Below are 19,835 nucleotides of genomic sequence, written 5' to 3'. Positions count from 1 at the left end.
CAGACATGCTTAGATTCAGAAGCTAACGGGAAAGGGCTTCCAAGTTAGATCAGACATCTCCGAGGAAATTGATTTGCTACAGATGCTCATTTAAGATCTTGAGATCATATTTTATTTCCAACATTCCTAAAGCATTTGAGAGGTGTTGTTAGCTCTGGATACCCCAGGCTTGCACCCCCGGTGCCACAGCAAGTAGACTGGGTCTCCTTCCTCTCACTTCCAGCCTCTAGTCTCCTGCATAGCTGGCTACACTAAGCATTGGGTTTGGGCAGTTAGGGTAGGGTGTTTTTAAGTTGCCTCTTTAGCATCCCATTTGGTTGTCATTCCCCGCATTCCCCTCTCAGTATCAATGAGCTGCACTCTGGAGAAATTTGCAGAGAGATCCAGTCAGAGTGCATTTCATTCCTGCTGAGAGAAATTTGCTTATTAAGTGGAAAATGCTAAAGAGGTTATTCAAGAGCACTGCACCTGTTTTCTACCCAAGGCAAGTCCTGTACAGTTCCAGTGCCAGCCTGCTCTTTGCGACACTGTAAAGACCTAACAGAAGGGGGTACACATATTAAATTAAAAAATGTTTCTGTATTTCTATAGTATTGATTGTCGAGTCTTGTGGGTAATTGTGACAATTTAATGTAGGGTGACGGTACTATTTAATCCTGGGGTCATTGTGCCAAATTAATGCTGGGACCACTGTACAATTTAATGCTGGGGTCACTTTACCAATTTAATGCTGAGGTACTGTTTCATTTAATGGTGGAGTCATTGTGCCAGTTTAATTCTGGGGCCACTGTACTATTTAATGCTGGGGTCATTGTGCCAGTTTAATTCTGGTGCCACTGTACTATTTAATGCTGGGGTCATTGTGCCAATTTAATGCTGGGGTCACTGTACCAAATTAATGCTGGGACCACTGTACCATTTAATGCTGAGGTTCCGTTACATTTAATGCTGGAGTCATGGTGCGAACTTAATGCTGGTGTCACTGTGCCAAATTAATGGTGAGGGTCATTGTGCCAAATTAATGCAGGGACCACTGTACCATTTAATGCCAGGGTCACTGTGCCAATTATATGCTGAGGTACTGTTCCGTTTAATGGTGGAGTTATTGTGCCAGTTTAATGCTGGTGTCATTGTGCCAATTTAATGCTAAGGTTGTGTTCCATTTAATGCTGGCATCACTTTGCCAATTTAATGGTTAGGTTCTGTAATGCTGGAGTTGCTGTGCCAATTTAATGCTGGAGCCACTGTACCATTTATTGTTGGGTCCACTGTACCATTTAATGCTGGGGTCACTATACAATTTAATGCTGGGGTCATTGTGCCAGTTTAATGCTGGGGTCACTGTACCATTTAATGCTGGGGTCACTGTGCCAGTTTAATGCTGGGGTCACTGTACCACTTAATGCTGGGGTCGGTGTGCCAGTTTTATGCTGGGGTCACTGTACCATTTAATGCTGGGGTCATTGTGCCAGTTTAATGCTGTGGTCACTGTACCATTTAATGCTGGGGTCACTGTGCCAGTTTTATGCTGGGGTCACTGTACCATGTAATGCTGGGGTCATTGTATCAGTTTAATGCTGGGGTCACTGTACCATTTAATGCTGGAGTCATTGTGCCAGTTTAATGTTGGGCCCACCGTACCATTTAATGTTGTAGTCACTGTACCATTTAATGCTGGGGTCATTGTTCCAGTTTAATGTTGGGGTCACTGTACCATTTAATGCTGGAGTCATTGTGACAGTTTAATGCTGGGGTCACTGTACCATTTAATGCTGGGGTCACTGTGCCAGTTTAATGCTGGGGTCACTGTACCATTTAATGCTGGGGTCATCATGCTAGTTTAATGCTGGGGTCACTGTACCATTTAATGCTGGGGTCACTGTGCCAGTTTAATGCTGGGGTCATTGTGCCAGTTTAATGTTGGGGTCACTGTACCATTTAATGCTGGGGTCATTGTGCCAGTTTAATGTTGGGGTCGTTGTACCATTTAATGCTGGGGTCACTGTACCATTTAATGCTGGGGTCATTGTGCCAGTTTAATGTTGGGGTCGTTGTACCATTTAATGCTGGCATCATTGTGCCAGTTTAATGTTGGGGTCGCTGTACCATTTAATGTTGGGGTCACTGTACCATTTAATGCTGGGGTCATTGTGCCAGTTTAATGTTGGGGTCACTGTACCATTAAATGCTGGGGTCATTGTGCCAGTTTAATGTTGGGGTCACTGTACAATTTAATGCTGGGGTCATTGTGTCAGTTTAATGCTGGGGTCACTGTACCATTTAATGCTGGTGTCATTGTGCCAGTTTAATGTTGGGGTCACTGTACCATTTAATGTTGGGGTCACTGTACCATTTAATGCTGGGGTCACTGTACCATTTAATGCTGGGGTCATTGTGCCAGTTTAATGCTGGGGTCACTGATCTGTATTGCAACGTTGCTTAAAAAAGTTGTTTCAAAACGCTTAAGTTGTGTTTGGGTGGAGTTTCCCTTTAATAAATGTTCTTGGTTCGAAGAAATTAGTGAATCCCTTTACACCACTTTACACCACTCCTCAAAATGTAGAAATTGTCAGTTTGTTGTGAGGAAAAATAATGTAGACAAGGACGGAGATGTAGCAGAGATTTAGCAGACCCCCAGCAGGTTTATTGGTACATTTGGCTTAAGTGCTTAGCAAGTAACCAAAATGGATGTCCCTTTCTAGTAAATGCTTGTTTTGACAGCAAAACGACAGTTCCACTTAAAAAACAGCAGATTCAGGTACAAGCGGCGACTTTGCTCCCGGCCTCTCTCTCAGCAAACCCAGGAAATTTCCACATGACAAAAACAATTATTTCCAAGAAGGAGAGAGGAGATTTTGACAGGATTTTTTTTTATCTTCCTTGTGGATCTGCTAAATTCTCTCTATGAATTTGTTGAACCCAAAATGAACAGTTTTGCAATTCTTTTTTTCTAGATCCGAAATGTTGAAACAAACCAGTGCCTGGATAACATGGGTCGAAAAGAAAACGAAAAAGTGGGGATTTTCAACTGTCACGGCATGGGGGGAAATCAGGTAAGATGTTCTTTTCCTTAATCCTTTGCTTAAGGCAAAAAGTGAGTAATTAGTGCAATAAGTACCTCAATGGCCCATTAGTCATGCCTTTAATTCACTTTTATTTATTCTTAATGGCAGCAAAAAAAAATCTCACGTATAAAATAATCTTTTGTGGATCTATGACGCACTACGGAAATCTCGGCAGTAGGAATATATAGTCATTTAAATCTTTATGACACAAAGTGCATTTTGTGAAGTGGGTTCAGCAGCAGGTAGTCAACAATCGCACAAATGGGATTAACAGGTTTTTTTTGTGTTCATATCCACAAGTGGCTAATCTCACCGTCATAGCCCACGGGGGGAAATTAGCCTCTGCCCTTTTGTGCCATGATTTCCAACTACAACTTCTATATTGCTCTATCTGTCTTCAGCATCTATGGAAAACCCATAGAGCTCTAAATTTATTAAAGGGGATGTAAAAAGAAAAAAAAAGAATTGTCATGTTTATTCTTTATTACCATGTGCTTTACAAGGATTGGTACAAGGGAAAGTGGACAGTAGTTCAATATCACCAAGGGATATTGGAATAATTGTCTCTCTCCTCGTTGCTTTAGATTGCATAAATCTGTTTTTATTTTGGGGATGGCAATATCCTGGGGGAAAAAATGTTCTATAGAATACAGGAATAGGACCCGTTACCCAGAATGCTCAGGACCAAGGGTATTCTGGATAAGGGGTCTTTCCGTAATTTGGATCTTCATACCTTAAGTCTACTGAAAAACCAATAAAACATTAATTAAATCCAATAGGATTGTTTTGCATCCAATAAAGATTAATTATATCTTAGTTGGGATCAAGTACAGGTACTGTTTTATTATTACAGAGAAAAGGGAATCATTTAACCATTAAATAAACCCAATAGGGCTGTTCTGCCCCAATAAGGGGTAATTATATCTTAGTTGGGATCAAGTACAGGTACTGTTTTATTATTACAGAGTAAAAGGGAATCATTTAACCATTAAATAAACCCAATAGGGCTGTTCTGCCCCCAATAAGGGGTAATTATATCTTAGTTGGGATCAAGTACAGGTACTGTTTTATTATTACAGAGTAAAAGGGAATCATTTAACCATTACATAAACCCAATAGGGCTGTTCTGCCCCCAATAAGGGGTAATTATATCTTAGTTGGGATCAAGTACAGGTACTGTTTTATTATTACAGAGTAAAAGGGAATCATTTAACCATTACATAAACCCAATAGGGCTGTTCTGCCCCCAATAAGGGGTAATTATATCTTAGTTGGGATCAAGTACAGGTACTGTTTTATTATTACAGAGTAAAAGGGAATCATTTAACCATTACATAAACCCAATAGGGCTGTTCTGCCCCCAATAAGGGGTAATTATATCTTAGTTGGGATCAAGTACAGGTACTGTTTTATTATTACAGAGAAAAGGGAATCATTTAACCATTAAATAAACCCAATAGGGCTGTTCTGCCCCCAATAAGGGGTAATTATATCTTAGTTGGGATCAAGTACAAGTACTGTTTTATTATTACAGAGAAAAGGGAATCATTTAACCATTAAATAAACCCAATAGGGCTGTTCTGCCCCCAATAAGGGGTAATTATATCTTAGTTGGGATCAAGTACAAGTACTGTTTTATTATTACAGAGAAAAGGGAATCATTTAACCATTAAATAAACCCAATAGGGCTGTTCTGCCCCCAATAAGGGGTAATTATATCTTAGTTGGGATCAAGTACAGGTACAGTTTTACTTTTACAGAGAAAAAGGAAATCGATTTTAAAATCTGAATTACTTGATTAAAATGGAGTCTATAGGAGACAGGCTTTCCGTAATTCAGAGCTTTCTGGATAATGGGTTTCCGGATAAGGGTCCGATACCTGTACTACCTGGACTCCAAATTGATGAAGAAGGTAAGCTTTAATGCACCGGTGGGGGACACAGATGTACAATAGGGTGCACTTTTGAGGAAAAAAAATTGTAAACCTCTGAAAATCATTGCAAACAGGTAAAGAGGATGTCTATATGCCCCCCCTGCTGAAGACAGACAACACTCTATTCAAGGGGATGCCTCCGATTTTTTAAATAACTCCCAATATCCTTAGTGCTCTCTAACCAGCTCAGTAGAATTCTACTGTACTGTGAGTAGTTTTAGTTGGAAAGCAAATGGTATCCAAGATCAGAGTAGACCTATGTGAGAGTGTAGGAATACCCACTGTGCTGCATTGTGCACTTTTTTGCCACTAGTACAGAGAGACTGATTATCAAAGTCTATCACAACATGAAGGATCCTTGTGATCTCCAGGATCTCCAGAGTTTGAATCAGGCCTTTTAGTCCCCACAAGCAGAATATATTCATTTATACCACCTCATGCTATTTGGGACTAGTCCATTGTGTATTGGAAAGTACACAGCACAAGTTGTAGCCACATTTGTTGGACTTTGTAGATATGCTTTACAAGAGCCTAATGAATGTAGAATATACCCTTGATGTATTTAAGCCATCACACTCCTGAATGAATCCACTAGAACTGATATACTAAATACCGTCTTACAAAATATTGGTGAGACGGTGGTACATATTTATATATAGTTGGTTTACAGTTCATATATAACCACACATCTCAAGGGGCTACTGAGGGCCCTAGATACATTTATCGTAACAGCTTTTATGCAATATTTTTAAGTGCTTTTTTATTGTTTGGAATCTATTACGTAACCTAAATTGGTTGAACTCATTATATTGAGGTCTGCAGATCAATGATTTTTATTTACGAGTGCATGGCGCTCTTTCTATAGACCATTCCACAAGGAACTCAAACATGTAGGGGCTAGATATTAAAAAGCTATATGGACTTTATACCAAACTAGAATTAAACATTTACAGTTGATAAATCAACTGCTTGTTTTCTTGCTGTAAATATTATATATAATATTTTTTATTACCATAGTTTAGAGGTTACTAAGGCCGAACAGAGCTTTATTTAACTTTAAATTTGATTTGGAAAAAAGAAAAAAAAAAATAAAGACCATGTTTAAATTGACGTTATGGTCTATAAAATACTGTATGTATAATATATTGTATAGCTGGATTCCGTTCTTGATGATTCCCTCTCCTTGTGATCTTAGAAAAGTCACTCAAAGGAACAATATTGAATTAGAGAGATTCCAAAGATGGTCAAATAAGCTGATATAGGGTATGGAAAGTCTCAGTTATAAATAAAGAAAGACTGGCCAAGTTGGACATGCTTGTGCTGAAGAAGAGATGCTTAAGGGGTGATATGATTACTGTATATAAATATATAAGGGGACCATATAATAATTTATCTAATGCTAGATCGATGCTATCGTGGGCAAGTAACTGCACCGAAAAGGCTTTCCAAGGCAACTATAGAAGTCACCAATGGAAAGCCCTTTGCATCACTTCATTTTCCGAAGTCGCATGAAGTTGCCTGCAGGAAGAAACTTTACGAGACTTCGGATTACCAAAGTGATGCGAAGGGCTTCCCACCGGCGAATTTTATAGACATTATTGAATTAGAGAGGGTCCAGAGAAGGGCAACTAAGCTGGTAAAGGGTATGGAAATTCTCAGTTATGAAGAAATATTGGCCAAGTTAGAGGCACTTAAGGGGTGATATAATAACTATGTATAAATATATAAGGGGATCATATAATATTTCTTTAATGCTTTATTCACCAGTGGCTCCTTCCAGCAGACACAATGGCATCAATTCCTATTAGAAAAACAAAAATGAAGAAAACAGCAGCACTCCGGTTTTATTCAAGTGCCAAAGGCAACGTTTTGGGCTTCAATCCAGCCCTTTATCTAGCCTCATTCTATCTATCTGATTCTATTAGAAAAAGAAAGGTTCCATCTTAATATTGGTAAAGGGTTTTTTACAGTTAGACCTGTGAAGTTGTGGAATTTTCTCTCTGAATCAGTTGAACTGGCAGATACAGAAGATTTAAGCTTCAAGATGAGGTTGGATGGATTTTTATCAAGTGAGGGAATACAGGGTTATGGGAGATAGCTCTCAGTACAAGTGAGGGAATACAGGGGTATGGGAGATAGCTCTCAGTACAAGTGAGGGAATACAGGGGTAGGGGAGATAGCTCTCAGTACAAGTGAGGGAATACAGGGGTAGGGGAGATAGCTCTCAGTACAAGTGAGGGAATACAGGGGTAGGGGAGATAGCTCTCAGTACAAGTGAGGGAATACAGGGGTAGGGGAGATAGCTCTCAGTACAAGTGAGGGAATACAGGGGTAGGGGAGATAGCTCTCAGTACAAGTGAGGGAATACAGGGGTATGGGAGATAGCTCTCAGTACAAGTGAGGGAATACAGGGGTAGGGGAGATAGCTCTCAGTACAAGTGAGGGAATACAGGGGTAGGGGAGATAGCTCTCAGTACAAGTGAGGGAATACAGGGGTATGGGAGATAGCTCTCAGTACAAGTGAGGGAATACAGGGGTAGGGGAGATAGCTCTCAGTACAAGTGAGGGAATACAGGGGTAGGGGAGATAGCTCTCAGTACAAGTGAGGGAATACAGGGGTAGGGGGGATAGCTCTCAGTACAAGTGAGGGAATACAGGGGTATGGGAGATAGCTCTCAGTACAAGTGAGGGAATACAGGGGTATGGGAGATAGCTCTCAGTACAAGTGAGGGAATACAGGGGTATGGGGGATAGCTCTCAGTACAAGTGAGGGAATACAGGGGTATGGGAGATAGCTCTCAGTACAAGTGAGGGAATACAGGGGTAGGGGAGATAACTCTCAGTACAAGTGAGGGAATACAGGGGTAGGGGAGATAGCTCTCAGTACAAGTGAGGGAATACAGGGGTATGGGAGATAGCTCTCAGTACAAGTGAGGGAATACAGGGGTATGGGAGATAGCTCTCAGTACAAGTGAGGGAATACAGGGGTATGGGAGATAGCTCTCAGTACAAGTGAGGGAATACAGGGGTAGGGGAGATAGCTCTCAGTACAAGTGAGGGAATACAGGGGTAGGGGGATAGCTCTCAGTACAAGTGAGGGAATACAGGGGTAGGGGAGATAGCTCTCAGTGCAAGTGAGGGAATACAGGGGTAGGGGAGATAGCTCTCAGTACAAGTGAGGGAATACAGGGGTAGGGGAGATAGCTCTCAGTACAAGTGAGGGAATACAGGGGTAGGGGAGATAGCTCTCAGTACAAGTGAGGGAATACAGGGGTATGGGAGATAGCTCTCAGTACAAGTGAGGGAATACAGGGGTATGGGAGATAGCTCTCAGTACAAGTGAGGGAATACAGGGGTAGGGGGGATAGCTCTCAGTACAAGTGAGGGAATACAGGGGTATGGGGGATAGCTCTCAGTACAAGTGAGGGAATACAGGGGTAGGGGAGATAGCTCTCAGTACAAGTGAGGGAATACAGGGGTAGGGGAGATAGCTCTCAGTACAAGTGAGGGAATACAGGGGTAGGGGGGATAGCTCTCAGTACAAGTGAGGGAATACAGGGGTAGGGGAGATAGCTCTCAGTACAAGTGAGGGAATACAGGGGTAGGGGGGATAGCTCTCAGTACAAGTGAGGGAATACAGGGGTAGGGGAGATAGCTCTCAGTACAAGTGAGGGAATACAGGGGTATGGGGGATAGCTCTCAGTACAAGTGAGGGAATACAGGGGTAGGGGAGATAGCTCTCAGTACAAGTGAGGGAATACAGGGGTAGGGGAGATAGCTCTCGGTACAAGTGAGGGAATACAGGGGTAGGGGAGATAGCTCTCAGTACAAGTGAGGGAATACAGGGGTAGGGGAGATAGCTCTCAGTACAAGTGAGGGAATACAGGGGTAGGGGGGATAGCTCTCAGTACAAGTGAGGGAATACAGGGGTAGGGGAGATAGCTCTCAGTACAAGTGAGGGAATACAGGGGTAGGGGGGATAGCTCTCAGTACAAGTGAGGGAATACAGGGGTAGGGGAGATAGCTCTCAGTACAAGTGAGGGAATACAGGGGTAGGGGAGATAGCTCTCAGTACAAGTGATGGAATACAGGGGTAGGGGGGATAGCTCTCAGTACAAGTGAGGGAATACAGGGGTAGGGGGGATAGCTCTCAGTACAAGTGAGGGAATACAGGGGTAGGGGAGATAGCTCTCAGTACAAGTGAGGGAATACAGGGGTAGGGGAGATAGCTCTCAGTACAAGTGATGGAATACAGGGGTAGGGGGGATAGCTCTCAGTACAAGTGAGGGAATACAGGGGTAGGGGGGATAGCTCTCAGTACAAGTGAGGGAATACAGGGGTATGGGAGATAGCTCTCAGTACAAGTGAGGGAATACAGGGGTAGGGGAGATAGCTCTCAGTACAAGTGAGGGAATACAGGGGTATGGGAGATAGCTCTCAGTACAAGTGAGGGAATACAGGGTTATGGGAGATAGCTCTCAGTACAAGTGAGGGAATACAGGGTTATGGGAGATAGCTCTCAGTACAAGTGAGGGAATACAGGGGTATGGGAGATAGCTCTCAGTACAAGTGAGGGAATACAGGGTTATGGAGATAGCTCTCAGTACAAGTGAGGGAATACAGGGGTATGGGAGATAGCTCTCAGTACAAGTGAGGGAATACAGGGGTAGGGGGGATAGCTCTCAGTACAAGTGAGGGAATACAGGGGTAGGGGAGATAGCTCTCAGTACAAGTGAGGGAATACAGGGGTATGGGAGATAGCTCTCAGTACAAGTGAGGGAATACAGGGGTAGGGGGGATAGCTCTCAGTACAAGTGAGGGAATACAGGGGTAGGGGAGATAGCTCTCAGTACAAGTGAGGGAATACAGGGATATGGGAGATAGCTCTCAGTACAAGTGAGGGAATACAGGGGTAGGGGAGATAGCTCTCAGTACAAGTGAGGGAATACAGGGTTATGGGAGATAGCTCTCAGTACAAGTGAGGGAATACAGGGTTATGGGAGATAGCTCTTAGTACAAGTTGATCCAGGGACTGGTCCGATTGCCATCTTGGAGTCAGGAAGAGTTTTTTTTTCCCTCTGAGGCAAATTAGAGAGGCTTCAGATGGGTTTTTTTGCCTTCCTCTGGATCAGCTAGCAGTTAGGCAGGTTTCATATAGACGTAAAAGGTTGAACTCAATGGACATGTTTTCAACGCGATTAAAAAAAAAAAAAAAAGTTTATTGGAAAAACATCCTGATATTGCTTTAATTAAGAAAAAAAATCTATAATTCCTGTTGCTATTTGTTGCACTTGACAATGGAAAACGTTGACACTGAAGAACAGCGTCATCAGCATCTCCTTATCTATAAGGACACATGTACAGTAATAGATTTGGGAAAGATTTATTCAATAGAGCTCAATATCTCAATAAATGTCCTCATTCTAGGGGTAGGGAAAAAGTGTAGAAATAAAACCAAAATTGAAAAATATGTTATATATTTGCTATATATATATCAAGAAGGAATTAAAAATACATTGCCTGTCCCCTGGACAAGAGATGGGGGCAGTTTTTGTTTGTACACAGTTTGATATTGCTTCAAGAAACCAGCGCTCTTCTGAGATTACAGAGGCAGCATTAATGTCAAGGCTGATAATTAAAATTGTGTGACATTTCGCTCACAATTAGAAGAGTAGAAGATTAATACAAATGAGACTTGTACTCCCCGATTGATGAGCTAAAAGAAATACTTCTGACAGTTGTTCCTTACAGGAAGACGTGACAACATAATACTCTACGGAACAAGAAGTCTGTTTAATCATGTCGGCTTTGCCTGATTCTGTTAAGAAAATCTACAGCATTTCAACTGATGTTCTCTTTTTTACTCCCAGAGATCAAACTCTCTGAACTTTGCCTGTGAGAGTCAGTGTACTTTGGGAGGGAGCATTTGATCTTGGGTTAAAAAAAAAACATGAAATGAAATGATTATTCAGCCCGACGGAGACGACAAATCTGAAATCTTGATATTTCATGTAAATAAAAAGGAATGCCAAAAGATGCATAGGCCATCGACACGTTGGGTTGATTTAAGTCTTTCCTTCATTTACGTGTTTTATTCCAAAGATTTTCCTTTTGGAATCACTGCCACTTTTCATCTGCCTCTGTGCCAGATACCCCCTTCCCTAAAAATGGAACAAGAACCCTGGGGGATATTATTCTCTATATACCTTATCTCCTTTAGATGTCATTGCCAACTTCACACCCCTGATCAGTTTAAAAAAGACTTATTTTAAAAAGACACATACCTTCTATAAACGGACTATTTTGCTCCCCCCCCCCAGCTGTCCAAAGTAGGCACCCTAGACATAAAGACAAGAGACTTGTCATCTACTTGGACTTTGCTAAAGCGTTTGATACAGTACCTCACAGAAGGTTAATGATCAAATTAAGGAATATTGGCCTAGAACATAATATTTGTAATTGGATAGAGAACTGGCTGAAGGATAGAGTACAAAGAGTGGGGTAAATGGAACATTTTCTAATTGGACCAGTGTGGTTAGTGGAGTACCGCAGGGGTCAGTCCTTGGGCCTTTGCTTTTTAACTTGTTTATTAATGACCTGGAGGTGGGCATAGACAGTATTGTTTCTATTTTTGCTGATGACACTAAATTGTGCAAAACTATAAGTTCCATGCAGGATGCTGCCGCTTTGCAGAGCGATTTGACAAAATTAGATAACTGGGCAGCAAACTGGAAAATGAGGTTCAATGTTGATAAGTGCAAAGTTATGCACTTTGGTAGAAATAATATAAACGCAAACTATCTACTGAATGGTAGTGTGTTGGGGGTATCCTTAATGGAGAAGGATCTAGGGGTTTTTGTTGATAACAAGTTGTCTAATTCCAGGCAGTGTCATTCTGTGGCTACTAAAGCAAATAAAGTGCTGTCTTGTATAAAAAAGGGCATTGACTCAAGGGATGAGAACATAATTTTGCCCCTTTATAGGTCCCTGGTAAGGCCTCACCTTGAGTATGCAGTGCAGTTTTGGGCTCCAGTCCTTAAGAAGGATATTAATGAGCTGGAGAGAGTGCAGAGACTGCAACTAAACTGGTAAAGGGGATGGAAGATTTAAACTATGAGGTGAGACTGTCGAGGTTGGGGTTGTTTTCTCTGGAAAAGAGGCGCTTGCGAGGGGACATGATTACTCTGTACAAGTACATTAGAGGGGATTATAGGCAGTTGGGGGATGTTCTTTTTTCCCATAAAAACAATCAACGCACCAGAGGTCACCCCTTTAGATTAGAGGAAAGGAGTTTCCATTTGAAGCAGCGTAGGGGGGTTTTCACGGTGAGGGCAGTGAGGTTATGGAATGCCCTTCCTAGTGATGTGGTAATGGCAGATTCTGTTAATGCCTTTAAGAGGGGCCTGGATGAGTTCTTGATCAATCAGAATATCCAAGGCTATTGTGATACTAATATCTACAGTTAGTACTAGTGGTTGTATATATAGTTTATGTATGTGAGTGTATAGATTGGTAGGTGTGGGTTAGGTGTGCTGGGTTTACTTGGATGGGTTGAACTTGATGGACACAGGTCTTTTTTCAACCCTATGTAACTATGTAACTATGTAACTTCTCAAATGAGAATTATCTCTACCAGCTTTGGACAAGTTATCTCACTTTCATCTAACATATTGGCATAACTATGCAATCACTCTTAGCTACTGTTAGGCTATAATCAAACTTTAGAAGGTCAGATGTAGCGCTGTTATATTCTGTCACTGGAAAACATGTTGTTTACAAGTTGCATCAGTTAATAGTGCTCCTCCATTAGAATTCTAGTGTTCCTCCATTAGAATCCAAAAGGGAAAACAGATTTTTTTATAGTAAATTTTGACATGGGGCAAGACATGTTTTTAGTTTCCCATGTGCCCTCAGCCATGGGATTTTTGTGCTCTGATAAATTCAGTCTCTTTTTTTTTTTACTGCAGTTCAAGCTGGAGTGATATCACCCCCTCCCTTTACCCCCAGCAGTCAACATAACAATGTGACATCTGCATTGTTAAAAATGCTCCCATGCCCCACCTAGTGGAAGAATAGTAAAATACCCCAGTCCCATAACTCCCCCAGTCAATAGGAGAAACAATAGCTTATCTGAATGCAGTTTCATTGTGAAGTGCTGGCTCCTTCTGAAAGCTCAGGATCAGGCACAATGACCTGAGCACTCAATAGTAAAATAGCCAAATCTCATAACTCCTCCAGTCACATTAACTAGGAGAAACAATAGCTTATCTGAAAACAGTTTCATTGTGCTGGCTCCTTCTGAAAGCTCAGGATCAGGCACAGTGACCTGAGATGGCGCCTACACAACATTACAACTAAAAAAATACAATTATAGGTTCGAGACTAATTTATTTAAAAGGTAGAATGAATTATTTGCTATGTACACCATATAATATAATAATAACAACAACTACACTACACTTCAGCAACAACCATATTGAACCAAGATTATGTAGTAAAATCTAAATAGATTAGCCTGGATTATTGGAGGATATGTTTAAATGAGTTGGGCTGCTGACTTGGGAGGATTTGGAAAGAAGTTTTTCAAAGTGCAATGTTGCTGGACTGTAGCTCCTGTTATGCTTTATCCAATACTAATATGCTGAAGAATGATAGATGTTGTTCTACAGTAAAATTGGAAAGTATATATCTTTTTTACGTAAGGAAGACTAGTACAAGGTTACAACCTCATGAAGACACATCAACCACACTTCGTATCTACAGCTTAAGGAAGTCCACAGCCAATGCTATTTTTGACCATGTCCTATCAAAAACTGAAGGAGCCCCAGTAAGATACTGAATTAAGAAACATTTGGGTCTGTACAAGCGCCAGTAGTTCTCTGATACACACTAGTGGCTAAGAAGGCAGCCAACAGGCCTCTGCTTGAGACTTGGTGATCTTTTTGAAGAGCTTCTATCTATTAGAGCAGTGTTCCCCAACCAGTGGCTCGTGAGCAACATGTTTCTCCCCAACCCCTTGGATGTTGCTCCCAGTGGCCTCAAAGCAGGTGATTATTTTTGAATTTCTGGTAAGGAGGCAAGCTTTGATTGCATAAAAACCAAATATCATACCAAACAGAGCCTTCTGTAGACTGTCAGTCCACATAGGGGCTATTAAGTAGCCAATTATAGCTCTTATTGCTACTCCTAGAAACCTTTTTCATGATTGTGTTGCTCCCCAACACTTTTTCCATTTAAATGTTGCTCACGGGTGAAAAAGGTTGGGGATCCCTGTATTAGAGCAATGCAGAGCCTCTTTGAATTGAAGATGCACTTACGTACTGAATATTTCATATTTTACTGAAGATCTGTACAGCAGGTCCCTGTAATCCCCCATCACTCTCATTTCAGTGGCAGATTATAGTGTGTTTCTTTTCTACGTTCTTGTGCAATTTCTGCCGTTCTGCAGGTTTCCAAGAAGGAATGATGAAGAACTGAAGAATTCATTCACTGAAGATGTGTTTTCATGAACACGTACATCATAGCAGCCCATAATACAGCACTGCATATAGAGCAGATATTTCTATAGAGCACTTTATGCAGCCACATTAGAACATTTGCCTCCAGACACTAAAATGCATTTCTTGAAATATTAAACTCTTCATTGCTCAGAGGGAATGTAATATGTTGCTCTACAATGCATTGCGTGCTCTTATCTAGCTTAAGGGGCCTTTACTTAAATTTCACTTCTGATGATTCTAAGGTCACTGGGAGTTGGGCTCTTTTTCCCTTCTCGGATCTTAAAAGGGAAAACCAGGGCTGAAGACTTAACACGGGGAAGAAAAATTCCATTAATATTTATAAGACAAAAAAGGAGAGAGCGATTTTGAATTGCTCGCGTGCACTCTCTTGATAAGTGGATGGCTACATGCTCACATAATTTCACTTCTATTATCTAGAACAGTGCAATGTACTGGCGGGCACAGTGTAAGTAATATTGCCATTATTTATTGCTTTAATGTTTGGCTCTTCTGATTAACAGCAGATGCTGTAATTTCAAGCAGTGCTGTAGCACAATTAGTAAAGAGATGAATGTAATACGGCCAGTAATGGAGTACGCAAAGCTCCAGCAATGGTGTGTGCTAAGTAACTGCACTGTCTATTGGTGCCTTTGGTGCCTGGCTGTGTAAGTGTGAGCTTAAAGGTCACATTCTTTCTTTTAATGCCTTTAATGCAAGGTTAGACAGTAATGCTGCTATGCAGGATATACAGTGGAGTCTTCCTGAATGTAAAATTAGGTTTTGACTGTATGTATTTGTGTGTTTTTTTATTATTTTTGACACTGGCTAACACAGTACTACAGCTTTTATTTGATTAACGTGGAAGATACCACAATGTGCCACAAACAGATCAGGCTTAAAACCCTCCTGAAGAAACTGGCTCAACTGGACAGTGTTGTGCCATTCCATTTTCATTTGTATTTTGCCTGATGAAGGGGCCTTAGAGCTCCAAAAACTTGCAATGTATTTTTAGTTAACCAATATAGGTATAATTTTTACAATACTCTGGGGATTTGTACTGTAGTGCACAATGTACACGATTTATAGAAGGTATACCTCCTTTTTACATGTAACTGCTTAGGAACTCCGGCTTCCAAACCTAAATCTGTTAAAGAGCCCCACACAACACAGAAACCCCTTATATACCTATCACTGTAATCTGTTCCTTCAAAAAGTATGAATAAATACCATTTCTATATGCTGAAATCCAGCTGCAAAACAGTTCTTCTCTTTCTGCATCATTTGAAATCCTGGCAGGGGAGGAGGGACTAAAACATTGATGTTACAGATTGTAACAACTTCTCCAGAGCTTACAGACAGCATGCAGGAACTACATTACCCACAATGCATTGCACTGTGATCACGTGTGCAGGGAATTGTGGGATTGGGAGGATGCAGGCTGACGGCAGGCTGAGGACAGGCGACTACTGTTACATTTTCTTTATTGAGTCCCAAAGTAGTCAGCCAGATCAGCAGGATCCGCTATCATTGTTTCATTCATTTGCAGATTATAGGGCAGGGGGCAAAGTGCAAGTCTGGCCAGCCAAAAACAGGTGCTGTCGCTGCAAACCAAAAGTGACATCATCAGAAGTGGGCGGGGAAAAAGTTTAAAAAAATGTTTAAAAGAGTAAAATATAAATAATATAGATAATATAATCTAAGATAAGGAATATGGATAAGACCGCGAAACCCACATACCCACGACCTGCATCTATACCTGCATCTGAAAATCCCACCCACAACATGCTTTTCTTGCGGGTAACCTGTGGGTACCCACGGGTACCTGACCCACTGCAAAAATGTGTTGGTTGCTATAGGCATTGTCACTGGTGCTATTCAGATTGCCTTAATAAAACATATACCTGTTGTTTTTCTAAATATATAATATGTTGGTGTAATATCCCTTTAAGAATAAAAGTCAATATAGCCTGCTTCAGTTTAGTTGCCTCCGTGCTATTTAGGCATTAGTGTCCTGGCCTGACCCCCCAACCTCTCTCTTCCAGAGGGCACCGGACTGTAAGGTATTCCTACCAGAGCGGCACACAGATCAATCGCACACAGTGGATCTGCCAGAATCAATCACCCACTTATTGATTGCTTAAACCTGACTTGGTGGCAGGAGAGATTCACTGCATTAATCCAGGTTGTGTTATTAAACATGAAACTGGTAGTGGAAAAAACGTTCCCCAGACTTTTGTTTGTATTTAAAGATTTATTATTTGTTATTTATTGCCAGATTGATGGCGGAATTTTGTTTCTCGTGTTTCTGCTCTTTGTTTTGTACCACAAGGAAAGCTCTAAACATGATAGTACAGGTATGGGATTCCTTATCCGGAAACCCGTTATCAAGAAAGCTCTGAATTACGGAAAGCCTGTCTCCCATAGACTCCATTTTAATCAAATAATTTAGAATTTTAAAACTGATTTCCTTTTTCTCTGTAATAATAAAACAGTACCTGTACTTGATCCCAACTAAGATATAATTACCCCTTATTGGGGGCAGAACAGCCCTATTGGGTTTATTTAATGGTTAAATGATTCCCTTTTCTCTGTAATAATAAAACAGTACCTGTACTTGATCCCAACTAAGATATAATTACCCCTTATTGGGGGCAGAACAGCCCTATTGGGTTTATTTAATGGTTAAATGATTCCCTTTTCTCTGTAATAATAAAACAGTACCTGTACTTGATCCCAACTAAGATATAATTACCCCTTATTGGGGCAGAACAGCCCTATTGGGTTTATTTAATGGTTAAATGATTCCCTTTTCTCTGTAATAATAAAACAGTACCTGTACTTGATCCCAACTAAGATATAATTACCCCTTATTGGGGGCAGAACAGTCCTATTGGGTTTAATTAATGTTTTATTGATTTTTTAGTAGACTTAAGGTATGGAGATCCAAATTATGGAAAGACCCCTTATCCGGAATACCCTTGGTCCTGAGCATTCTGGATAACGGGTCCCATACCTGTACTGCTTGCTTGAGCCCGGAGGCTAGAGCAAAAAATTGCAAAAATGCTCAGGGGACCACTCTAAGTAAGTTTCCATCTATTCATCTTTGGGTGTTACATACAGACATCCCAGGGACCAGTTATCACACCCCAAGTGGCATTTCCAACTGAGCAGGCCAGAAAAAGGGCTTTAATACAAAGTGAATGCTCAAGCTTATTCCGTGGGCTGCCATGGGAACCAGTATCTACAAAAAGATATGTATTTTGTACTTCCATCTGCCTGATGGACTGAGGGGCTATAGCAATCTAGAAAGTAGTAATATTCTGCTCAAATCTTAAACTGATGAGAATGAAGGAATGCATATATTATTATTATTATTATTATAAGAGACCTCAATATTAAGCCATTGAACCAGGAGCCTGCTCATTCATTATATATGTGCCACCATCTGCTTATAATTATACATTCATTTTAAAGGGATGCTATCATGCCCTAATTTCCTTTCTCCGCTAGTCACATTTCATATTGCGTGTGTATTTAAATAGCAAAGTAATAAAGGTTTATTTACTCTGCTTTTCATTACCTATCGTATCTCCCCCACCTAATTTGGCATTGGTGTATACAACAGGAGTGAAATAATTCAGCCTAATGCTCTGTTATGTGTGCTATTAAAAACATAGGGCCTGATTCACTAAAGGGCGATAAAACGTGCGCTATTTTTATTGTGTGCTAAAAAATTTTTACCGCGGCTTAATTTTGGCGATTTTTCGCACGATTCACTATAAGCATACTCGCACTTTTTTACGCGCGATATTGCATGCGTTATTTAACTCGCAAATACTATTTCAATGCGGTATTTGCTGGTACATGTGCTAAATTATGCCCGCGAATAGTCGCCGCATATGAATGGTAGCTTAGAAATAGTGTATAAAAATTGTCGCCACATATAAATGGTGTATATAAATATTAGCCACATATAAATGGTAGCATATAAATAGTAGATGCTTATAAATAGTAGCCATTAGTGATGAGCAAATGTGTTCTGGTTTCTTTAGTGAAAAATTAGCAAATCTTTCGAAAGATCCACGAAACGGCAAAAATGTTGTGCGGGCAAAAAAATTGTTGCTGTGACTATTATTTTTTGACGCTTGTATCAATTTTTGTATGTGCGGTGAATTTTTGCGTGGCAAATTTTTTCAGGCGTTTTGCCATTGGGGGATTGTTTTGCGAAACGCATGAAAAAATCCGCCGCAAAAAAATTCAACGCACGTCCAAAAATTCGCTGCAAATCCATGCCTGGCGAAACATTTCATCACTTGTAGCCAAATATAAATACTCGCGCAAATGAACGCACGCCATGTTAGCCATACACGCCAATACTTGCAGAAAATGACTGTATTAAAAATGAACATTTCGCTGCAAACTGGCGGCTGCGTCACTCTAGGGGAAACACAGACTTGAATAAATAACACTGTAAGTCCATATTTTATTGCAAAAAATCATTTACTGTACTTTTGTATAATTTTTCGCCTGCCTGTAGTAAGTGTTAATTTTCGCATAGCCGAATGCGATATTTAGCACACAAAAGTTATAGTGAATCATGCGATCATATTCTTTTCAGCACGGAAATGAACGAAAATGAAAATGCGACTTATCGCATGCGGTAATGCTGTAGTGAATCGCGCGCTAATTGTCGCGTCTTTTTTACCGCAAAAAAACGTGCGATAAACTTTAGTGAATCAGGCCCATAGTCTTAAAGGGGCAGGCCACCTTTAGATTCACTTTTAATACAATGTAAACGTTGATATTTTAAGACAATTTGCTATTGGTCTTTATTTTGTATGGTTTTTCATTTTTTTCCTTCCTAAAGTGGTTGCTTAGTTTTCACTGTTCCCTTGATAGCCCTCATGAGAACAACCCAAGTACTCCGTCAGGATTCATGAAGGTTTTGAGGAATGATCAGGAGATCGCCTCACGGTAACAAATTGGAGCCTGGTACAGAGAATTCCGAGCTTTAACCCTTTAAGAGGGTTGTGCCAGTATAAAAAATTCCAGTGTGCGGTGCTGTAGACCTTACCCACTGGTCACACGTGGACAGTGGTTTTTTTTGTCCGCCATTGTTTTCCACCAAGAGGCAATGACAGACAAAATGCCCCTAGTGCCAACTCTTCTGCTTCTCTTCTTCTTCTCTTGTGCTTCTTTAGGGACAAATAATATTAAAATTAGGGATGCACCAAACCCAATTTTTTGGGTTCGGCCGAACCCACCCCAACAGATTCTGCTTAATCCCGAACTGAATCTGAATACTAATTAGCTAAATCTAAATTTGTATGTGAATCT

General features: G+C 40.8%; 1 protein-coding gene across 7 annotated transcripts in view; it reads left to right on the top strand.

The window, feature by feature from the left end:
- galnt13 (polypeptide N-acetylgalactosaminyltransferase 13) overlaps window positions 1–19,835 on the top strand; it is a 193,503-nt gene that overhangs the window by 148,737 nt on the left and 24,931 nt on the right. For all 7 annotated transcript variants that reach the window (XM_031892695.1, XM_031892694.1, XM_031892692.1 and 4 more), the window contains 1 exon segment: window positions 2,955–3,053. In XM_031892695.1, coding sequence (XP_031748555.1) covers window positions 2,955–3,053 — 99 coding nt within the window.

This window comes from Xenopus tropicalis, chromosome 9 (assembly GCF_000004195.4).
Source record: "Xenopus tropicalis strain Nigerian chromosome 9, UCB_Xtro_10.0, whole genome shotgun sequence".
In the NCBI taxonomy this organism is placed as follows: domain Eukaryota; kingdom Metazoa; phylum Chordata; class Amphibia; order Anura; family Pipidae; genus Xenopus; species Xenopus tropicalis.
The sequence above is the reverse complement of the archived record's forward strand: the minus strand, read 5'-3'. Positions and strand labels throughout refer to the sequence as shown.